The sequence below is a fragment of the Toxorhynchites rutilus genome, chromosome 3, assembly GCF_029784135.1.
Source record: "Toxorhynchites rutilus septentrionalis strain SRP chromosome 3, ASM2978413v1, whole genome shotgun sequence".
Lineage (NCBI taxonomy): Eukaryota > Metazoa > Arthropoda > Insecta > Diptera > Culicidae > Toxorhynchites > Toxorhynchites rutilus.
In genome coordinates, this window is record NC_073746.1 from 185,228,087 (window position 1) to 185,248,476 (window position 20,390).

Sequence of the window (20,390 nt, forward strand, 5' to 3'; positions counted from 1 at the left end):
ATACGATTCTTAACGTAATGAATCAAGTTACGGATTTCGGTGTTGTATTGGACTCGAAGCTTTCGTTCAACTCACATTATGCATCGATGATCTCGAAGACGAATCATAGTTTCATAGTTTCATCTCTAAAATTGCCAAGAATTTCACGGACCCACACTGCATAAGGTGTCATTTTGCTCTATCGTACGACCAATCCTAGAAAATGCTCCAATTGTGTGGGCACGAAACGATGTAACGTGGTATCTTAGAATCGAGAGGGTGCAAAAAAGGTTCATACGTATGGCCTTGTGAAATCTACCAGAACACGGTCCTTTGAAACCTCCAGCGTATCCAACTGCTTGCTCTTGAAACGCTCGGACGGAGGTGCAAGATACAACAGGATATTTTCGTTTGTAAAGTGATAGGCAGTGAAGCCGATTGCCCTCATCTTTTGTCACTGCCGAACTTTCGTGCCGTCAATCAGGATGCTGAGACAACGGTCTCTGATGCAATCGAGCTTCCATCGTATTCGATACGGATACAACCAACTCATTAGTGCAATAGAGTTTCTGAGTAGAATAAGTAGATTAAACTTCAATAAAGTGACGGAATATGTAGTTTATTGAGGCAATTTATGTCAGATAAATTTAATGTAAACAATAAACTTACCGCTGATTCGATGAAACGGAAGGAAAGTAATACTAAAACACTCACGTAACGAAAAATAAAGGGTGTGTCACATCAAATTGCATTACGGAAAAAACGCTGTAGAAATTCGCCCAGTAGACCGATCCTTTTGAAAATTTTAGACAGTAAAATAAAAACTATTAAACAACTTTTGGCATTTTCTTTTTATTCATACTTCGAGCCCAAGCCCGTATACTCGCACCTTCCTCTTTACCCCGTCCATAAGGTTCTGTACAACGTCAGGTTGTAGTTTTTTTTGAACAGAAATCCATTTTCTCTTGAAGTCCGCCTCCGATTTGACAACTTTTGGGTTCTTCCGGAGGGCCTGCTTCATAATCGCCCAATATTTCTCTATTGGGCGAAGCTCCGGCGCATTGGGCGGGTTCATTTCCTTTGGCACGAAGGTGACCCCGTTGGCTTCGTACCACTCCAACACGTCCTTTAAATAGTGGCACGAAGCGAGATCCGGCCAGAAGATGGTCGGGCCTTCGTGCTGCTTCAATAGTGGTAGTAAGCGCTTCTGTGGGCACTCCTTAAGGTAAACCTGCCCGTTTACCGTGCCGGTCATCACGAAGGGGGCGCTCCGCTTTCCGCAAGAGCAGATCGCTTGCCACACCATGTACTTTTTGGCAAACTTGGATAGTTTCTGCTTGCGAATCTCCTCCGGAACGCTGAATTTGTCCTCTGCGGAGAAGAACAACAGGCCCGGCAGCTGACGAAAGTCCGCTTTGACGTAGGTTTCGTCGTCCATTACCAGGAAATGCGGCTCCGTCAGCATTTCGGTGTACAGCTTCCGGGCTCGCGTCTTCCCCATCATGTTTTGCCTTTCGTCGCGGTTAGGAGCCTTCTGAACCTTGTATGTACGCAGGCCCTCCCGCTGTTTGGTCCGCTGGACGAATTAATTTGACAAATTCAGCTTATTGGCGACATCCCGGACCGAACTTCTCGGATCACGTGTAAACTGCTTAACTACGCGCTTGTGAACTTTTTCACTGATGGAGCATCCATTTTTGCCGTTCTTCACCTTCCGGTCGATGGTTAGGTTCTCGAAGTATCGTTTTAGTACTCTGCTGACCATGGATTGGACGATTCCCAGCATCTTACCGATGTCCCGTGACAACTCCGGATTCTCGAAATGAGTGCGCAGGATTAATTCACGACGCTCTTTTTCGTTCGACGACATTTTTCCAAATTTACGAAAAATTGACAGTGAAGCATGGCCAACGTGTATAGATCACTCTTATCTGATTATAAGCGAAAGCTGAAGATATAATTCCTAAAAATTAAATTTCTACAGCGTTTTTTCCGTGATGTAATTTGATGTGACACACCCTTTATTAAAAAAAAAAACTTGTTAGCAAGGAGAACCTTATTTTCTAAAGATGAAAATTTACTTTGAACTGTTCTTTGCAGATCACTTTTATGTTTTTATTCACCATTCCGACAGACGGCCAGCGGGCGTGGCCGGTGCCGTTATTGACTATTCAAAGTTCGAATCACCGAAACTTGCACAATGAGAATGGTTTGCTATTCCCAAGCACCATTCGGTGTGTTCTTTGTGCAATTTTGCTAGTTCAGGTCAATCACGGAGAGCAACTACGAAGTTTACGGCCAGCTCCAAATTATACACAGTGAGTCAAATCTATTGATACACTGTATTGCATGTTTGTACATCGTTCAAATTCAAAATTAAAATGTAATTTATCAGTCAAACATAAGTCTGTCCCGCCCTGTATGCGGTCCCCTTAGCAAATCGGACTTGATTGGGCAACACTCCAAAACATTAGGCAGCACGCTAAATCAAATTGGGCAACACTCCAAACTACTCGTGAATTTTCTTCCGGATCCGTTTACTCGCCGATTTAGTACCTACCCTACCGATTTAATACCTACCCTACCTTATAATACCCTACGATTCGAAATTATATCTATGGATTATAAAGGAGCTTCTGTGGCTTTTAGCTGAGAAATTTTCAAATCTATGGCGTCTATGGCGGATAACCCACCACTCTTGGGTGAAATTGCTTGGACAACGTTGAGAAATCAGCGACGAATTGTCCAGGTTGCCCCCGTAGTCAGACTCGGCATGACTTCTTAACAGCTTATCCGGAGGAATAGACTGTGTTTCTGGCATCTGATTGAAAGGGTTCGCGCATTTCAGCTCATTATCAGTTGCTGTCATGGCTCTCCCACCGAATTTACTCGTGCCGATGTTGTTGATACTGCCGGAATTGTTGTTCTCTCTCTCCAGCGTACCATGCTGTCACTGTTCACGTAGATCGTCAGGCTGTACATGTTGTAATTGTTGTTGTAGGACTTTGTCCTTTTCATGACGCAGCCTGTCTGGGGCAACTGTTCAAAAGCACACTCGCTTGCAGATCGTCTTTTTTACGATTTGGTTTCGAGGCCACTTGACTGTCTCCAAAGGCTTTCGGTTAATTGCCTCTGACCATTCTGCAATGCCTGTGAGAGAAATTGGGATTATGATTCGATCTTTCCTCACTCGGTAAGTTCTCCAAGATTATGTACGTTTTATACAGATATTCCTTGTTTTCCCGGGAGGTCTTCTATACAGCGAGTCCTCCTGCAGTCTCAACAGTTGAAGCTTGATGCAGTCTTTGCATATTGCTGAGAATAAATGGAGATTGCAGACTATTTCTCAACAAGATCGGTCATCAGCAATTCTATTCCTGCTTCCGTTGGTCACTTAGTGAATATGGGAGTGATTGCTGCTGATTTCTCGACGGAATTTTCTATGATTTTGCAGATTTCTTTGAGACTGGTTTTTGACCGATGACTGAAGACTGTTGATTGGGCATTGCATTCAGAGGTACTACCTGCAGATTGTCCGGCTGAACATGCACGAGCTCTGTAATGTTGCAGCTTATGACATTTTGGACTTTTCGTAATATCTGCGCCACTTATAAGCGCTCCGTCCGAATACACTTTATTTAGCTAGACCCATTTCGTTGTCACGTTGTCTCACTACATCTCAAGCTCTTGTCGGTAACTTCTTCCTATACCCCTACTCAAGCGAAAAGATGCCATCCGTTTCTTTCATCGCACTGGACCATCTCGTTGGTGTTGACACGATTTGCAGACAAATCCAGTAACATTTTCTTGCGCATTATTCCAATCACTTGCATCAGTTCGCTCTCGGGCGCTTCTCGCATTGGGTGCATCACCCTTTTGCAGTTTTGCCTTAACCGACATTATCGTGTCACTAAACAAAGTTATATGTTGTTGAAAATCAGCTTCAACGGGAAATTTCTGAATATATAATTCTCAATCGGAAGAGAATAAAAGTCGCTTGATTCGATTATAGAGAGAATATAATTCCCTATTAAATACATATTAACACTGTGTATCGAATGGGGAGGAATTATGGATTTTTTCTGCTGACTAAACTGAAGCACTTATTTAGAATCTTTTGTGTAAATAAGCTAGTATTATTCATCATATTTCGATCAGTATATTGAACGTCTATGGGCCTCTTAATACCTTTAATCACTGTGAAATAAAAACGGAACTTCGATGATTTCAATATTGAATTATCTACATTATTAAACAATTATAACAAATCGAAAAATCGAGCAACCCTCGGACCGCAGTAGAATTTAGTGTAGAAGCCAAGAAGGTAGGGGATAACAAAGCATCTTGATCACGCGGGCGCGCACTCGGACAGCACAATTATCATACAATTGATAAATGAGCGTTATCAGATACAACATGGCTTATTGCCATTGGTCTTAACCCTGTTCTTCTATCTTCTGATGTCTCGAGACCAGTCCTGATTCCTGCCCGGCGGCATTGAGCATGCATATGAGAGAGGAACGCCAGCTGAAACGGAAGACAAAGTTGCTGCGCGACGACTTACCGACCAACCAACCAATGAAATGAACAAATTTTGCATGGCCAAGAACTGAAAAAAAAACTCCGCACCATCCCTCTTTCTGAGTGCTTTGGTCGTACCATTCGTACCAACCGGGTCCTCTATTCTCGTGTATAATAGTGATTTTGTTGTTGGTTTATTTAGTTAGTTATTAGCATACAATGTTTCATGCCACAATTGGAAATGGAGTCTATAATTTAGTGAAGATATTTTTCATGTTCAATTCAGCACCTCTTTACCATGGTTCATTCGTTTGCGTGTTCAGCGCTTTCCTTTGGAGGCAGCAATTGATCGACACGTGATCGTTATATAGAACGAAAAACGCATTCTCCGAGTTCCAATGTGTTGTCGTTCTTCGAAAAAGGATAATCCTGCGATCTTTTTGTGGCAATTTAACTGTCGAAGCAGGAAACAATTTCATTTGTAATTTCTGGGGTAAAATCCGATTCCTCTTTTGTTCATTCCTCGTTTTGACGGCAGCGCCGAAGAACAAGTCGAAGTGTCTAGAGCAGAAATTCTCAAAGTGGTCGATATCGAACCTTGGGGTCGATGTCGGTTTACCAGGGGTCGACATAAACGAAAACTGTTTTTCCGGGTCGACAAGGTCTAGAAATCTTCCGCTATTATATAACACAAGTTTTTATTTGAAACATCCAAGATACTGTAAAAGTTGTGTTACGTGAGCCAACTTGTAATAAGAATGACTCATAATTTGGTAGAAAGTATTATTGTTGTAATTTGGACTAAGAACTATTAATTGCAGTTTATATTACTATGACTATTTATTGATGAGAAAATGATGTCAAGTTTACCCACTTAACCTACCACAACGTTTTTGAATTAGTGAGTATTTTGTATGAATGAGATAAATATATTTTTCAAAGAAATTTGACTATAGGGATCGATGGTATCACTTCATACTGGTAAAGGAGTCTCATAGTTTGAGAAGCCCTGGTCTAGAGAAAAGCACGAACGATTATCATGCAAATTATTATACGAAAGTGTTGTAAGTAACAATTCAATGCTTCTCGAGAAATAGTGAACTAATGAATAAAGTCTTTCTTTAGCATCGGAGAGCAGAGGGTGGCATTCCAAATTATTTATTCTTTATGTTCAGATCATCTCTGAATCAATTGTTTTGAAAGTCATATTTGACGGGGCAAATTCAAACTGTGTGGCTGTATACGAATTCATTATATTTATTCAATCGAATTCATAGTGTAACGGTTGAGCAACATTTAAAAAACTGCCATTAAGGGATTGTTCGTTTTTTTTTTTAATTTTACTGAATCAAGCTAAGAGTGTATACAGTAATTATTCGATAACTGAACCTGGTTTAACTGGACTGGACTGGGCGAACGTTAGCTGGATTTTGGTACAGATAAAAAGCAGAATTTCGTAAACAATTGACGCCATATTCAATTTGGAGTTTTGCTGTGAGGGGCATTCGAATGTAATTTCGAATGTTATTAAAATAGAAATTATTTTCGCGTGACAGTTTTTGTCATTGATTAAATTACAGAGAAATATTTTCCCCAAATTGTATATCATACCTATTGTCGCACTCAATGCAAAACTTCTAGTAGGAACCTTTTGTTTATCCAATTTCCTCCGTCTTGCACTGTGGTCACGCGTATTCTAGAGCTTGTCATTAAGAATGCATTCAAGGCGTGTTATTTGGCATTGAAATCTCAACTAAGTAGGTTAACACGGGGAGAATTGGACATACGGGGTGATTTGGACCACCCTTCTATCTCAAAAAGTACGGCCCAACTTGGAGTTTTTGTAATGTCATATCCTTTTATTGTTGAACCGTATCTACCCAACGTAAAAACACTTTGGTAAAATTCCACCAGTAGAGGGAAACGGTAGCATGAACACAACAAGCACTTTGATTGTCAGAAAATGTGAATTTGTCAATCGTGGTTTTAAGGCTTTATCCGCTGATTAAACAAACTTTTCGTGTATTGTGCAGTAAAGATCTATTCGCCTACAGAAGAAGAACAATTTGATGCAGCGAAACTGTTAGTTTGATAACAATAAATGAAAATAGTTGCATTTTAATTTTTCCATGTTGTGTGGGGTGACATGGACACGTTTCTGTGGGGTGAATTGGTTCACAGGTTTGATGCTTCTCTTTGGACTGATTGATTCCAAATGCCGCTGAATTACAAAAGAAAGAATGGGCAGACAACGTTGGAAGAAGGAGGAGATTGAAAAGTAACGCAGGCCATCAAGAACGGATTTTCTTTGACCAAGCATCGAAAGTGTTTGAAAATGCTCGAACAACAGTGAAAAGATCCGCGCAGAATTCGTAATGGTCTCAATGCAATTTTTCTAGTCTGGAATCTGGCCAAGACACTTGGTAACACTGTTACTGATTGTAACATTATTCCATAATACTTTACATAAACATGTTTTTTTTCGATGAAACACACACTGGACCAAATCACCCCACAGACGGTCCAAATCACCCCGCATCAAATTTAAATGGAAAAAAATCATCTTTTTTGTTTTATGATAGGGGTAGTGGGGGCAAAGTGGTCACCTGCTTGTTTGGTAGTATAACTATTGACTATAGATGCCGTATTGATAGTCACCTTATGTTTGAAGAATTTAATGACTTTTGAGTCACCCTGTACTTCAGTAGAGTTGTCGCATGTCAAAATACAAATAAAAACAGAAATTACTCTCTCTATAGCCATCCGGCCTTAGTTCTGTGCGCATGGTATCTAAGGAATTTCTAGTGAAATTTAGTTTATTCAATCTGATACAAATCATCAGTTTGGACGACTGTATATTCTAGGAGGGGTGAACAGATATTTTGTTTAATTTCAGCAATTAATTAGCATAGAAATTATTTTCATGTTTGGGGGCAAAGTGGTCATAGGTGAATAACAACTTACAACGTTCTGTTTACTAAAACTGATATACCTCATCACATTCTGCTCTTGAAGAAGATCCTTTTATGACTTTGACCCTGGATAAATATGCCACTCCAACTAAACCAAGCCTCATTATGCGGAACGTTATGTGTTTCTTACTAAGTTTTTGTATGCAAGAGAAAATTTAAATTGAGACTCTAGGTGAATAGGTGAAGCTTATTTCATACATGTACCTACTATCTCAAATATGATTTGAACAAATTTGGACCAAAAAAACGCATCCTTTAGGAACATTAGGGCCATTTAAGAAGAAGAAGAAATACGAGGGTCGTTCAAAAAATAAGTTTCAGTGGCTCAGAAATCGCGGAAAAATAAAGGTAGGACAAAAAACAAGGTGATATTCGTAATCTACGTTTTATTTTTTATTTTTCTACATAATCACCGTAACGTTCGAGGCATTTTTCATAGCGTGGCACGAGTTTTTCTATTCCGAGCGCGAAGTGCGTAGCGTCCAACTTTTTGAAGTACGATGTAACTGCGTCACAAATTTCTTCAGTGTTATCGAATTGTTGACCGCCGAACGCCGGTTTCATCACCGTACTATTGTGAAGTTTTGGACCGATTAAGAACCGCGATTAGGAACAAAAGGCCAGGTTTGTTGACGAAAGGAGTGCTCCTCATCCACGATAATGCGCGGCCCCATTCTGCTCGCGTAACTTAGGAGCAATTGAAAAAATTCAAATGGACTGTGTTTGAGCATCCTCCTTACTCCCTAGACCTCGCCCCTAGCGACTATCACTTATTCCCGGTGATGAAACAGGCGTTCGGCGGTCAACGATTCGATAACACTGAAGAAATTCGTGACGCAGTTAGATCGTACTTCAAAAAGTTGGACGCTAGAAAAACTCGTGCCACGTTTTGAAAAATTCATCGAACGTTACGGCGAGAAAATAAAACGTAGAATTACGAAAATCACCTTTTTTTTGTCCTAACTTTATTTTTCCGCGATTTATGAGGCACTGAAACTTATTTTTTGAACGACCCTTGTAATAAATATATATAGTATGGTATAATAAATGTAAAAATAAAAAAAAACCTGGGTCTTTCCATAAAGAAGCTTAATTTTTTCTTGAGTTTTCAAGAATGGAAGAGTTGCTTAAATGAACAATGTCTTTACACGTTACACTGCAAACTAAAATGGCGTTACCCGGACTTAAGACAAGTTGGCATGAAAAGCGTCTATTATGATATCCTATCTATATTCTTATTGTTTTCGGAAACTAATTACGGCATAATTGCTACCAGGAGATTCAAGATCCGGTTAAAAAAGAACCGACTGTTTCTAATTCCATTCAAATGAATATATAGATATCAAACCAGTATTAGCACGGTACAATGAATAAACAGTATTAACTCGTAATAAAATAAACAAAAAAGGTATGACTGCCAATTCCGTATTGACACTATTCAATAAATATACACTCTGTCCAATTTCTATAAGACCACCCTGATTCTATTTCGTGCAACATAAACAGTTAGAATTTCAACAAGATATATTCATACATTGTAGACTGCTTAGAATAAAGTATATTTAATGTCAATTCCGTTCAAAAGAGTTGTTTGTTTATTTATTGTACTTAAATATGATAATTTCAGCTGTCCAGTTAGATAAGACCACTTCAAAATTCATAAATATTATCAATGAAAAATTCAAAACGATAGGCTAATTTACATATCAATAATTGGTTACCTTGCCATTTCAACTAATAACCTTGAAAATTCGTGTTGAAATACTATTTACCAAATTCTGCTGAACGGATTTCTCGATATTTTTTCCTTTTTTCCGTAATTGCGACCTTGAGTTCTTGGATCGTGGTGTATCGTTTTCTCTCATTGTAGATCCTGCGTACAAGGATCCCCCCTAAGATTTTCAATATGATTCAAGTCTGGAGAGCGAGCCGGCCAGTCCAAAAATTAGGTTTTTGGTGCTTAATCTATTGCTTAGTTTACTTGCTGGTATGAATAGAGGCATTGTTTTGCTGGAATGTGAATTTTTTGTGACGATATCCACGCAAAAACGGTAGGAGAGAAGATTCCAATACATGTGTGTAATCCTTGAATGATGTGAAAGCCATTTTGAGCTTTCCGGTTGCGCGGAATCCCGCCCAAAGCATACACGAGCCTCCACCAAAATTCCTGGTTGAAAAAAACTGTTCCTTCTTCCGTAAATCACACCAGTACCCATTGAAACCATCAGGACCATCCAAATTGAACTTGTTTTCGTCAGTGAAGATAACCTATACATTGAAGAAATCTTCGTTATGGTATATAGCAAAATGTATTCTTTTGGAAACATTTTTTGTCACAACATACCATGTCTCACTGTCGATTCATGTGAGCTTTGGCAAAACCCAGACGTCTTCCGAGGTGAGATGGTGTAAGATGAAGAGTTTTAACCTTTTAAGCCCTCTTTATGTGAGGATTTCTACCAAAATTTGATGAATTGTCACCCTAGCAGTTAAGTAGTTGAAATATTGCTTTATTGGCACATGCGATTGTGAGGTATTCGAACCTGTTCCCGCTTATCCTGGTCAGAGAGCTTCGATTTGCGTGGAGCTCTCTTCTTCTTACCTTGAGGATTCGCCAAATAATTGAGCACTAGTTGATTGGATCGTCCAATCCGACGAGAAATTTCTCTTGTACCAACATTTTATTGGTGAAATGCATTTATTTGTCTCTCTTCTCTCCCCGTGAGGACTTTTCCCTTCGGCATTTTCCAGATTTAATTGATCAAAACAACTAAAACAACGGAAAAAGTAACTGGTCTTATAGAAACTTGACAGTTGAAAATACGAAAACATTCGTTTACGCTCAGCGCTTGCACACACACATATGAAAATCATGCAGTGTATGGTAGTCACCAATACCTACACACTAGAATATAAATTGAAGCATTGTTTGTTCACAATGACACAAAGCAGCAAGATCATCACCTAGTTTTATAGAAGTTGAACAGAGTGTAGGTAAACAGGAATTTCAACTTGTCTGAAACAAATGGCCATATTTCGAGTATTTCTCAATGGAAACACGCAATTAATTTTATTCAAAGGAAACAAAGATTAGATTTTGGAAAAAGAAATCCATTATTCTAGCGCGAAATTCAAAACTTTATTTGAGATGTTTCGGATTGTCCCTAAAATCGGACAATCCGAAACATCTCAAATATCCGCTGATTTATAAAATGTTGCCATTTTAAGCAGGGACACCTGTCTGGAAGCATGGAAAATAATGAATTTTAGTGATTTTTTTAATGTTAGAAATAAAGAGAAATGTTCGGTAATTTTGGTTATTGTTTAAGATATATTAATATATTAAGATATAGATGTATTTTCCATGTTTTGAATGCACGAATAATGATTATTAGGCTATTGAGAGCTGGATTTGTAGATGCTGTCTGAAAATCGCTACCTTGCTGGTGGTATCGGTTCTGAAGAAACGGGGTGTCGCAGAACGAATTCCAATGAATATTTTGAAACTTTAGGACAATACCTAAAGCGTTATATAGAGGTTTTTGAAAATTCTAAAAATTGCCAAAATGGCAGCCATTTTTGTTTTTTTTTCTTTTTTTTCCAAAATGTTATAAATGAGTGTAAAAAATCGAGAAAATGAGATATCAAAAACGGCTATGTAACGCCGAATCGGTCGAGTAGATCCTGAGATATCGATACCCCCAATTGAAAAAACATGGTTCCACGAAAAACGCGTTCAAAATTCGTACAGCAAAACTATTTCCCTTGAGGTGACTTCATACTTTTGGCTGTAATTTTCCAACGAAATCAAATATCGAAAAAAATTTTTAGGGCAATATTTCTGAGACCATAGGCTTTCCAAAAATACAAAAAAAAAACAATCGATTTTTTCGACCTGCCAAACCGGAGTTCCTCCTTAATGATTACTTCATAACGCCCCTCTCATAGAAGTCTTGGTCCTCATTGGCGAAAAACTATTCTCTTGAACCCAATTTATCATCACTCAGGAAGTTTTGCAATGCGAAAAAAAGTGATAATCTCTTGGTACCAGGCCATACTGCTCCCGGAGTTTCTGGCGAGTCACTACAGACGTGTATGACCTTGCGTTGTCCTGGTAGAACACAAAATCTCTTCTGTTGACCAATTCTGGCCGTTTCTAGCCGATCGCTAGCTTCAAAAGGTCCAGTTGTTGACAGTAGAGATCTGAAATTAATGTTTGACCATACGGAAGCAGCTCATAATAAATGATTCCTTCCAATTCCCACCAAATACACAGTAGAATCTTCCTAGGCATTAGTTCTGGTTTGGCCACCGTAATTAGCTCTTACAGTATCGGCACCACAAACGCCACAATTTCAGAGGCCTGGCGCTCAATTTCGCATTTATCAAAAAAAAAGTTTAAAATGTACCGAATTTTCTCTTTATTTCTCATCCACTGTTAACACCCTACAACTCACAACTGAATGGAGCAAACAAAAAACAGCAAAAGATTTTTTTAGTGTGAAATGTCACCCTGACAACAGGCATAAATATGAAATTTATTGATCGTTACTATACGAAATATCTATCACTACTGCAATCTACCGAACCGAGAAAATGATAGGCTTCTTCTTCTCCAACCTAATATAACACGAATGAAGACTCACATACTAGACTTCCAACACAACTATCCCATAATCAGAATCAAGCTTAAAGCTTAAACAAGCTTGAGTTAAATTTCCCCGTCAAATCCAATCATATGCATCTAAATAAGTATATATTTTGGCGGTTTATGACTATTCTAACATGGATGATTGATTGATTGCTAGTCTCATTTCTTATGTCTATCCCTATGTCTTTTTATGTCTATGTATTATACCTATTTATTGCGTATTGTAGATGTACTTTAGATTCGCACGGCGACATGTTACGAATAGTTGTGCAACACATCTACTATACCTAAATATAGAACATAGTCTGATCTGCATGATACTATATCCCGAAACATTATTTTTTTTTCATTTCATGTATTTGGCACACTTCGCACCATCACATTTCCTCAAAATACTTGAATAACACCCTCGAATTGCACCACCACGATAAAACAATACCACAATGTACTTCATACCCACCATTTTGGAATGATTTGTGGCCAACAGTGTACAGTGGTAAACCTATGCTATCGAAGACGCCTCCCACTAGAGACAAAACACACCTCGAAAGCAAGTCTCAGATGCGAATCAGACATCGGAATCGTTCTTCCCTGGATACAACAGACACAGGTGAGTCTCTCTTTCTTATCACAGGCTTCATGTATCTTCACATAATTTGAGTACAAAATGCAAATAGTAATAAACTCTCAATACACAGTAGAACCCCGATCATCCGCGGATTATTCGCGAAGGCGAGTTTCGTAGTAATTCTATAGTCATGGCTTTCATATTATTTGACCACGACCTTACAGATGGATAGTTTACTTATCTTCATAATGATAAAACATAGTTTCCATGGTGAAATATATTTATTTCGTGTTTGAATCTCGTTTTTAGTCATTTATCGCGTTATCCGCAATTTTTGTTATGCGCGGAGGCCTAGTCAGTTCTACTGTACTTTTCTTTTATATACTTTTGTTTATATATTTATTGTCTTGGTAAATCGTGTAGCTTGAGACATGCTACAATTTGGTCTACTTTAAAGAATATGTGGGAACAAAATACAACGATCAGATTAGTCTATATTAGTTGGTAACTGATTCCAATACAGGCAACCTTTTGACGTAAGATTACGTCTTTCGGGAACATATTGGGGTACAAATTGAAAATTTTAAATCGATCACATCATGTAAATTGTCCAATTTCAAACGCTTATTGCTCAGTCATTTCATGATGGATCGATGAAATTTTTGCGTCAATCTATTTCGGCACTCCATCACAATTTTTTATATTGAATAAAGTAATATGTCATGAAACTAACTATCGAACAACTGAAAAATCTCAACCCCTATCCTAACAAAAATATCCACCTCTAATTGGTCGAAATTGACACATGCGGCGGTTCCCTAACAGAGACATCAAAACCAAGCTGCCTGGAGGAATATCGACATTGCAAATACATGAAAGCGGGGGGAACTTTTATTCTTACCGAAATGTGCTCCCTAACAGAGACATCAAAACCAATGTGCCTGAGGGAAATCAGCATTGCAAATACATGAAAGTAGGGGGAGCTTTTCTTCCCACCGAAATGTGTTCCCTAACGGAGACATCAAAACCAAGGTACCCGAGGGAAATCAGCATTGCAATATATGCAAGTCGGGGGAATTTTTATATTGCACCTTACTTACTATATAAAATTTCCCCCGAGTGATACGATTAATTCTAGCAAATAAATTTTAAATTTGGAACTTAAATGTTGGTTGCTTCGTGAAATTTCATATCAATGACCGATCGTGTATTGTGAAGAATTTAGCACAAGTGTAAGTGTAAAATTGTATATGGTAGCAGTTGTGTTAAAATGACTTCATATATAAAACGATTTATTTCAATTTTCATAAATAAAAACCAAGGTGTGTTCCCGCTCGAGAACGGGTCGTTCGATTTAAGCTGTCTGTTTTGATGTGTTCATTTTTACATAGGGAAAGTTCATGCGGCGAGAAAAAATTGGAAAAGTGAAGAAATATTCGAAAAAGTAATTTCCCATTTGCTCTACATATAGTGTTAGGTGTTGTTAGTCCAATTAAAATTCGCATTGGGTTGAATAAACACTCAGAAAATAAAATTTTCCGTTTCAAATATGTTTTCTCTATATTAAAGTAACACGTTTTTACTGATGAGAAAAATTGATAATTGTGTTCGGTATTGGTAATTATCTTATATTACATTGGTGATTTTTTTTTCTTTATTTCATCCATACATAACACAGGAGGCATCTCGTGAAGGGTCACATAGGGCGGTTTTCATCTTATCTCATTCCACTTCGGCTTCTTCTATCTGATACGCACCGCACAACGACTGTTTACCATACTTCTGTCATCACCACTCGGTAAACACTGGTGGAGAGAACAAACAATACCCAACAACCAAACAAAATTGCCTTTTTCAGCCATCGTTAGCAATGATTTTAACGATGTAATTCTTCAAACATATCCAAAATCAACAGATGGCCTAATGGAATCCTACGCCAACTATGCGGTCGTGTCTCGGACACAACCCTCCCTGTGACTTTTGTTTTGGGCGGGTGATAGTGACCGCACAAAAAAACCAGTGGCTTAGAAAAATCGTGTTCGGTATACACTTGTGTGGTAGATAGAGACCCCCTAGAAAATTACTCAAATCCACGCCGTTCATCGTTCAATTTCATTTTGTTTCCCGGATTTGCGATGGGACAGCTTGCCTCTTCAGTTGTGCGTGACTGTTTGTGCTTTTAATTGCCTGTCGAAACTTGTTGCTGTTAGAAATCATGTCATTCGCAACTTAGAGCATTTGATGGAAGGATGGGAATGATAAGATGATGATGGTCCCGCCTCCTTCCCCTACAGAGATTTGAGCAAGACGAGTTATCTAAAAGATAATTTATTTATTTTTTTCAGCATTGAAATCAGTTAGGCGAACAAAAAAAACAACGAACTGATTTTATTTACAGATATAAGTTCAAAAAATTGCAATGTCAAATGACAAGCCAATACTCAGTCATGTCCGCAACAGAGCCGATACGGTCCCGACGAGGTCCTTGCAGCCGAGTGGTCCACCAGAGCACAAGCCTAACCGCCAGCCTTGTATTGGATTGACTATGAATATCCTCATCCAGAGAAATCGAGAAAATTTCCTTAACGAAAAATTTCTAGACCGGCACTTAGAAAACTTTCAATTTAATATCCTTTTTATCTGTGTTACGCGCGCGACGCTCAAACTTATGTAGACTACTTTTATTTTTTTTTTAACTAATATAATATAAAACAACAAAATAAAAATAAAAATAGTCCATCATCACCAGGATCATGACGGACATAATAGAGAGGACATAAATACAAATTAAAAAAAAGATAATTTAAAAAATTAAGTAGTTTGCATAATATAATCCGTTAAAAAAAAACTTCGTCAGGTTAAAAAACTGCAAAAAAAATCCCACATTAAATTATCCGTTCGTATAAAACTTCGTCAGTAACAATCCTCGTCATAAAATTTAAAAATATATCGGTCGGCTGTTAATGAAACACAGCTTTCACGTGTGAAATACAGTGTCTCTTAAATTCTGTAAGTGTTGTTGCACGTTTAATATGTCTTGGCATCGAGTTGAACACATTTATACCTTTGAAATACAACGAATTTTGTGAAGCACATGTCAAGAAATTGGGTGTTCTCAATTCATTCGCGTTTCTTGTGCTATAACTGTGAAAGTCACTTCCTCTTTCAACTCGATCACACAAATATCGAGGCAGCAAACCTTTAACTACTTTGAAAATGAACACCATAGTTGAATAAACAATCCTTTGCTTCACGGATAACCATTGCAAAGCGTCCAACATTAAAGATGAGGAAGTGAATATGTTACATTTTAGTATCAACCGCATTATGTTATTTTGCAAACGCTGTAATCTCGATATTTGTGTTTCATTGGCCAGAAATAAAATGGAAGAGAAAAATTCTAAATGAGGAGAGATGATTGATTTGTATAGCTGTATTTTGCTGCAAATAGTTAAATCGTTTTTCAATCGGCATAAGATTCCACACTTCTTGGCAATTTTCTTGATGACATTGTCAATGTGAGTGTTGAACTTGAGTTTGTCATCAATAATCACGCCAAGATATTTAATTTCCGAACGCGATCAATAGTCTCATCATCAATAACAATAGAGACTAATTAACTAAACTATTGTATGTGTCAACATCTATTTCAATTACAGCACTGAACTTGTTATATGTGAAGCGTGGATTTTCGTACACTTTTAAAACTTTTACGTCTTTCATTGCAATGTCTTCATTTTGACTTTTGAGATAATCAATGAAGACATCGGAGGAATGCTGATCGCTCATACCCACAATTTTTAATCTGTGGGAACCGATGTGGGAACAACAGCACTGTATTTTTCACCCAAATTGCTTTCGATGTCATTTTTTACATCGTTTAAATTGGCTCCAGTAGCACACTCAACAATGATGGAGCCATCTCTACCATTCCTAAAATTGTTAATTTTGTGTGTTCTTGGATCAAGTTTCGTTTTCAATGCTTTAGAGTATCCCCGCAAGCTTGTTTGGACTCTTTAGGTTTTTTAACAATGACTGGATGAGCCTTACGATTCCTTTGCTTGACACTAATATACGTTGTCTTATTTTCATTACCAATGTTGGAACTTCTTACAACATCCGCGAAACTTATCTTATTTTGAAGAACATTATCATCATCATTATTATGACATTTACGTTTCTTCCGTTTCGGATTATTCTGGTTGGATTCTGTAAGAATTGTACCAGGTTCACCAAGCGAATCATTATTCATTGCAGCTAATTTATGTTGCGCATTAATTGATAAAACTGAACTTGTCATTGTATCCAATTTCTCACGTATTAATTCATCAGACCCATTTACATCTTGTCTCAATTCTTCCATACCGCACTTTAACGCACTGTCTATCTGAGCAGTGATCTGATCTCGCATGCCCGTAAGCGAGTCAGAGAGTGAAGATAATTTAATCACCTCTTTCTCTATCTTACGCACATCCGAGATAATATCACTCTGCTCACCACAACCCTGGTCTGATAAACAGTCATTGCATTTAAAAAAAACATTCACATTCTCCGTGATAAGCTTTGCCGTCGCTTTAGTCAGAGGAGTACAGCGGTAGTGGAATACACCGCTACACTTACCTATATAGCAAACCGGCAGATCACTTACCACTATCCCCAGTTTACACACAGAACATTCCATTGCCAATTCCTCCAATACAAATTAACGCGGACGCTATTAGACACAACAAACACCATACAGTGAAGAGAAGTAAAAACAATTGAATCGCCACAGCTGCTATACGTGAAAAGTAGCAGGCTGGGGCGATCGAGAAAAATATAAATAAACAAGAATCAGCTGTTGTTGCAGCCGTTCCTCTACTTAGCCTGATATTAATGCACAATGGGCATGCGAATGAAGTAATCTTTCGCTGCACAAAAACAATATTTCACACGTAATTTTTTTTAATAATCACAGCACTAAACACACTAGTATGTCCACCATGATTATCGAGTTGTAGTGATTCGAGAAGTGGATAATTTAGACGCAAATATGCTTTTTCGCACTGAAATGCATAAAAAACGATCGAAAACAACTAAATGGACGATAACTTCGTCAAATATGCTTCTTTTTATATACTTAAGTATACTTTATATATATATATATATATATATAAGTATATTTTATACTTTTTATTTTATATATATTTATGTTTTTATATAAAAAAATCACACAATAGAAAACCGCACCAAAAACAGGAAGTGGGTTATATCTATGGTATAACCGCAAGGGTGACGTAGGACTATCGTTGATTTAGAGATCATTTGTTTGAAGTCCTGATCCTGAATGAATGAATAAATAAATATTTAGGTGACTTCAAAAACGAGAGTGTTACTTTGAAGACTCAAGGTTTTATGCATCCAATATTGGATACAAAAAACCTTGTTCTGAAGAATAATCTTCAGAAGCTTTCCTGTTAACTGCACTTGATTGACAAATCACAAAACCAAATGTATGTGGTCGCAGTATTATATGGATAGAAAACATTAAAATAAACTCGCTTGAATGTAATTTTCAATTCCAAGGGGAACTGGCAGATTATTTTTCAGCAACGATCATTTCTTTCCAGGTTTCCTCTTGATAACCAGCAAACGAAAAGAGTTGCGCGCGTGTATGTGTGTGTGTGGCGGCTGCTTCTATGTCTTCCCGAGGAACCGTATTTCGATGCTGATACTCTCTTGGTCACCTTCTCTTCTCTTTCTGATCGATCGGCTTTTCTGCGCTCCCTCACAGTTAAAACAAACTGATTGCATTTCAGGTCAGGTCAAGCCAGGTAATGAATACCTCGATCCCTCGCCGTTCAGCTCGTTCAGTAACGATGTTGTCTTGTCGATGTCCTCAGGCGTCGTGCACAAATTACGTAACGCAACAATCCGGATTTTGAACCTCCCCCCCTTTCGTAACGCAATTTCCTATCTCTAATAAACAGAAAGTAACGCAACATCTAACCCCTTCCCCCTTATCGCGTTACGTAATTTGTGCACGACGCCTCACGAAAAATGAATGGGTTTCACCACCAGAATATCATTTCAGTATGCTTTTCGTGCGTGATTGAATCGAGAGAAGGTGTGGTTTACGATGACAATTTGGAAGGCAAACTAGAGGAGAATGAACTCTCTGAGTATGAAAATTTCGGCGACTGAGCAATAATCGATTGAAAATTATATAATTTTGGCGATACGAAACATTTTCCGTTTTTCATGTTATGCATCCATTATTGGATACGAAAATATCCTACTGATGGGAAAGAATAATCTTCAGAAGCTTTCCAGCTAATTACACTTGATTGAAAAATTACGAAATCAAATGTATTTGGTCGCTGTGTTATATGGTTAGAAAACATTAAAATAAACTCTTTCGCATGGATGTATTCTTCAATTCCCAGGGAACTGGCAGATTATTTTTCAGCAACGATTAGATCTTTCCGGAATTTTCTCAATGCTGTATGGCATCCAAACGAAAATTCTCGTTTCAGTTTGGCCTGCAAAAAACTTTTCTGAACTCTAATCCATCAAATTTGGAGCCCTGAAAAGGGCCGTTGATTATATGCTAAGCTAATATAGCACCCTCTCCTTGGATTCGACGGGTCAGCTGAATGTCCTTGGGCATGAAGTGACGCGTTTTGCATGGATAGCACACAAATTTGTATCTTCGAATAAGCCTCCTGCAGCGTCATAACCGCGGAACTTTGGAAGCGCAAGTCGGTTTTGAAGTCCTGAGCAATTCCACGATCCAAAATCTGCAAAGTTAGCTTGCGGATCAGCAATTCGGTCGACTTCTGATAGCGATGAATTTCACGCAAAGTTCCCGGTCGATAGCGATGTGGCTTCTTCACCTATCCTGCGGCTGGTGCGCTTATCCGAGCTGCTTTCGTGTGCCTTACCACTGAAAGACTAACCTGCTATCTGCTTGGTCCCAAACAAACGAGTCGTCACGGTGCGAGAGTAGAGTAAGAAATGAACGAAAGCAAAGGAAGCGTCATTTTATAACCTGTTTTCGAAGCTATCATTAAGCTATTGAAACAATTTTCCGACTCAATAAATAGCAATCATATAACTCTTGGACATTTTATCTTTTGTATGAAATTATTATAATACTGTTCCGTTGATCCGAAGCAGAATGAATCACGCTTAAAGAAGGAATGGATTTTTTCTTGGAATTTACTCAGCAAAAATAATGCCCTTTCCCAACACTTAAAAACGACAAACGGTAAACAGTTTCATCAAAGTGATTTCTTCGATATGGGGATATATTCACTACATCATGTCATGTATTTCATATTCTTCATTATGAAATCCATATCCATGGCACCTATCGGTATCGAATTATCATCGACACCACGATTTTCGCTAAATGCTCCTTTCAGTTCGGCCTGTAAAAAACATCCATCAAATTTGGAGCCCTGAAAAGGGCTGTTGATTATATGCTAAGCTAATATAGCACGCTCTCCTCGGATACGATGGGCCAGCTGGATGTCCTTGGGCATGATGTGACGCGTTTTGCATGGATAGCACACAAATTGGTATCTTCGAATAAGCCTCCTGCAGCGTCATAGCTGCGGAACTTTGGAAGCGCAAGTCGGTTTTGAAGTCCTGAGCAATTCCACGATCCAAATGCTGCAAAGGTAGCTGCGGATCAGCAATTCGGTCGACTTCTGAT

At 38.3% G+C, this 20,390-nt stretch overlaps 1 protein-coding gene across 6 annotated transcripts in view; it reads left to right on the top strand.

Moving 5' to 3' along the window:
* The window catches only part of LOC129779725 (protein outspread), a 325,696-nt gene that overhangs the window by 273,458 nt on the left and 31,848 nt on the right, over positions 1 to 20,390 (top strand). For 4 of the 6 annotated variants that reach the window (XM_055787369.1, XM_055787370.1, XM_055787364.1 and 1 more), the window contains exon 7: positions 12,611 to 12,733. The exons of the other annotated variants lie outside the window; for them this stretch is intronic. In XM_055787369.1, coding sequence (XP_055643344.1) covers positions 12,611 to 12,733 — 123 coding nt within the window. The remainder of the gene's footprint in view (positions 1 to 12,610; positions 12,734 to 20,390) is intronic. 6 annotated transcript variants of the gene reach the window in all.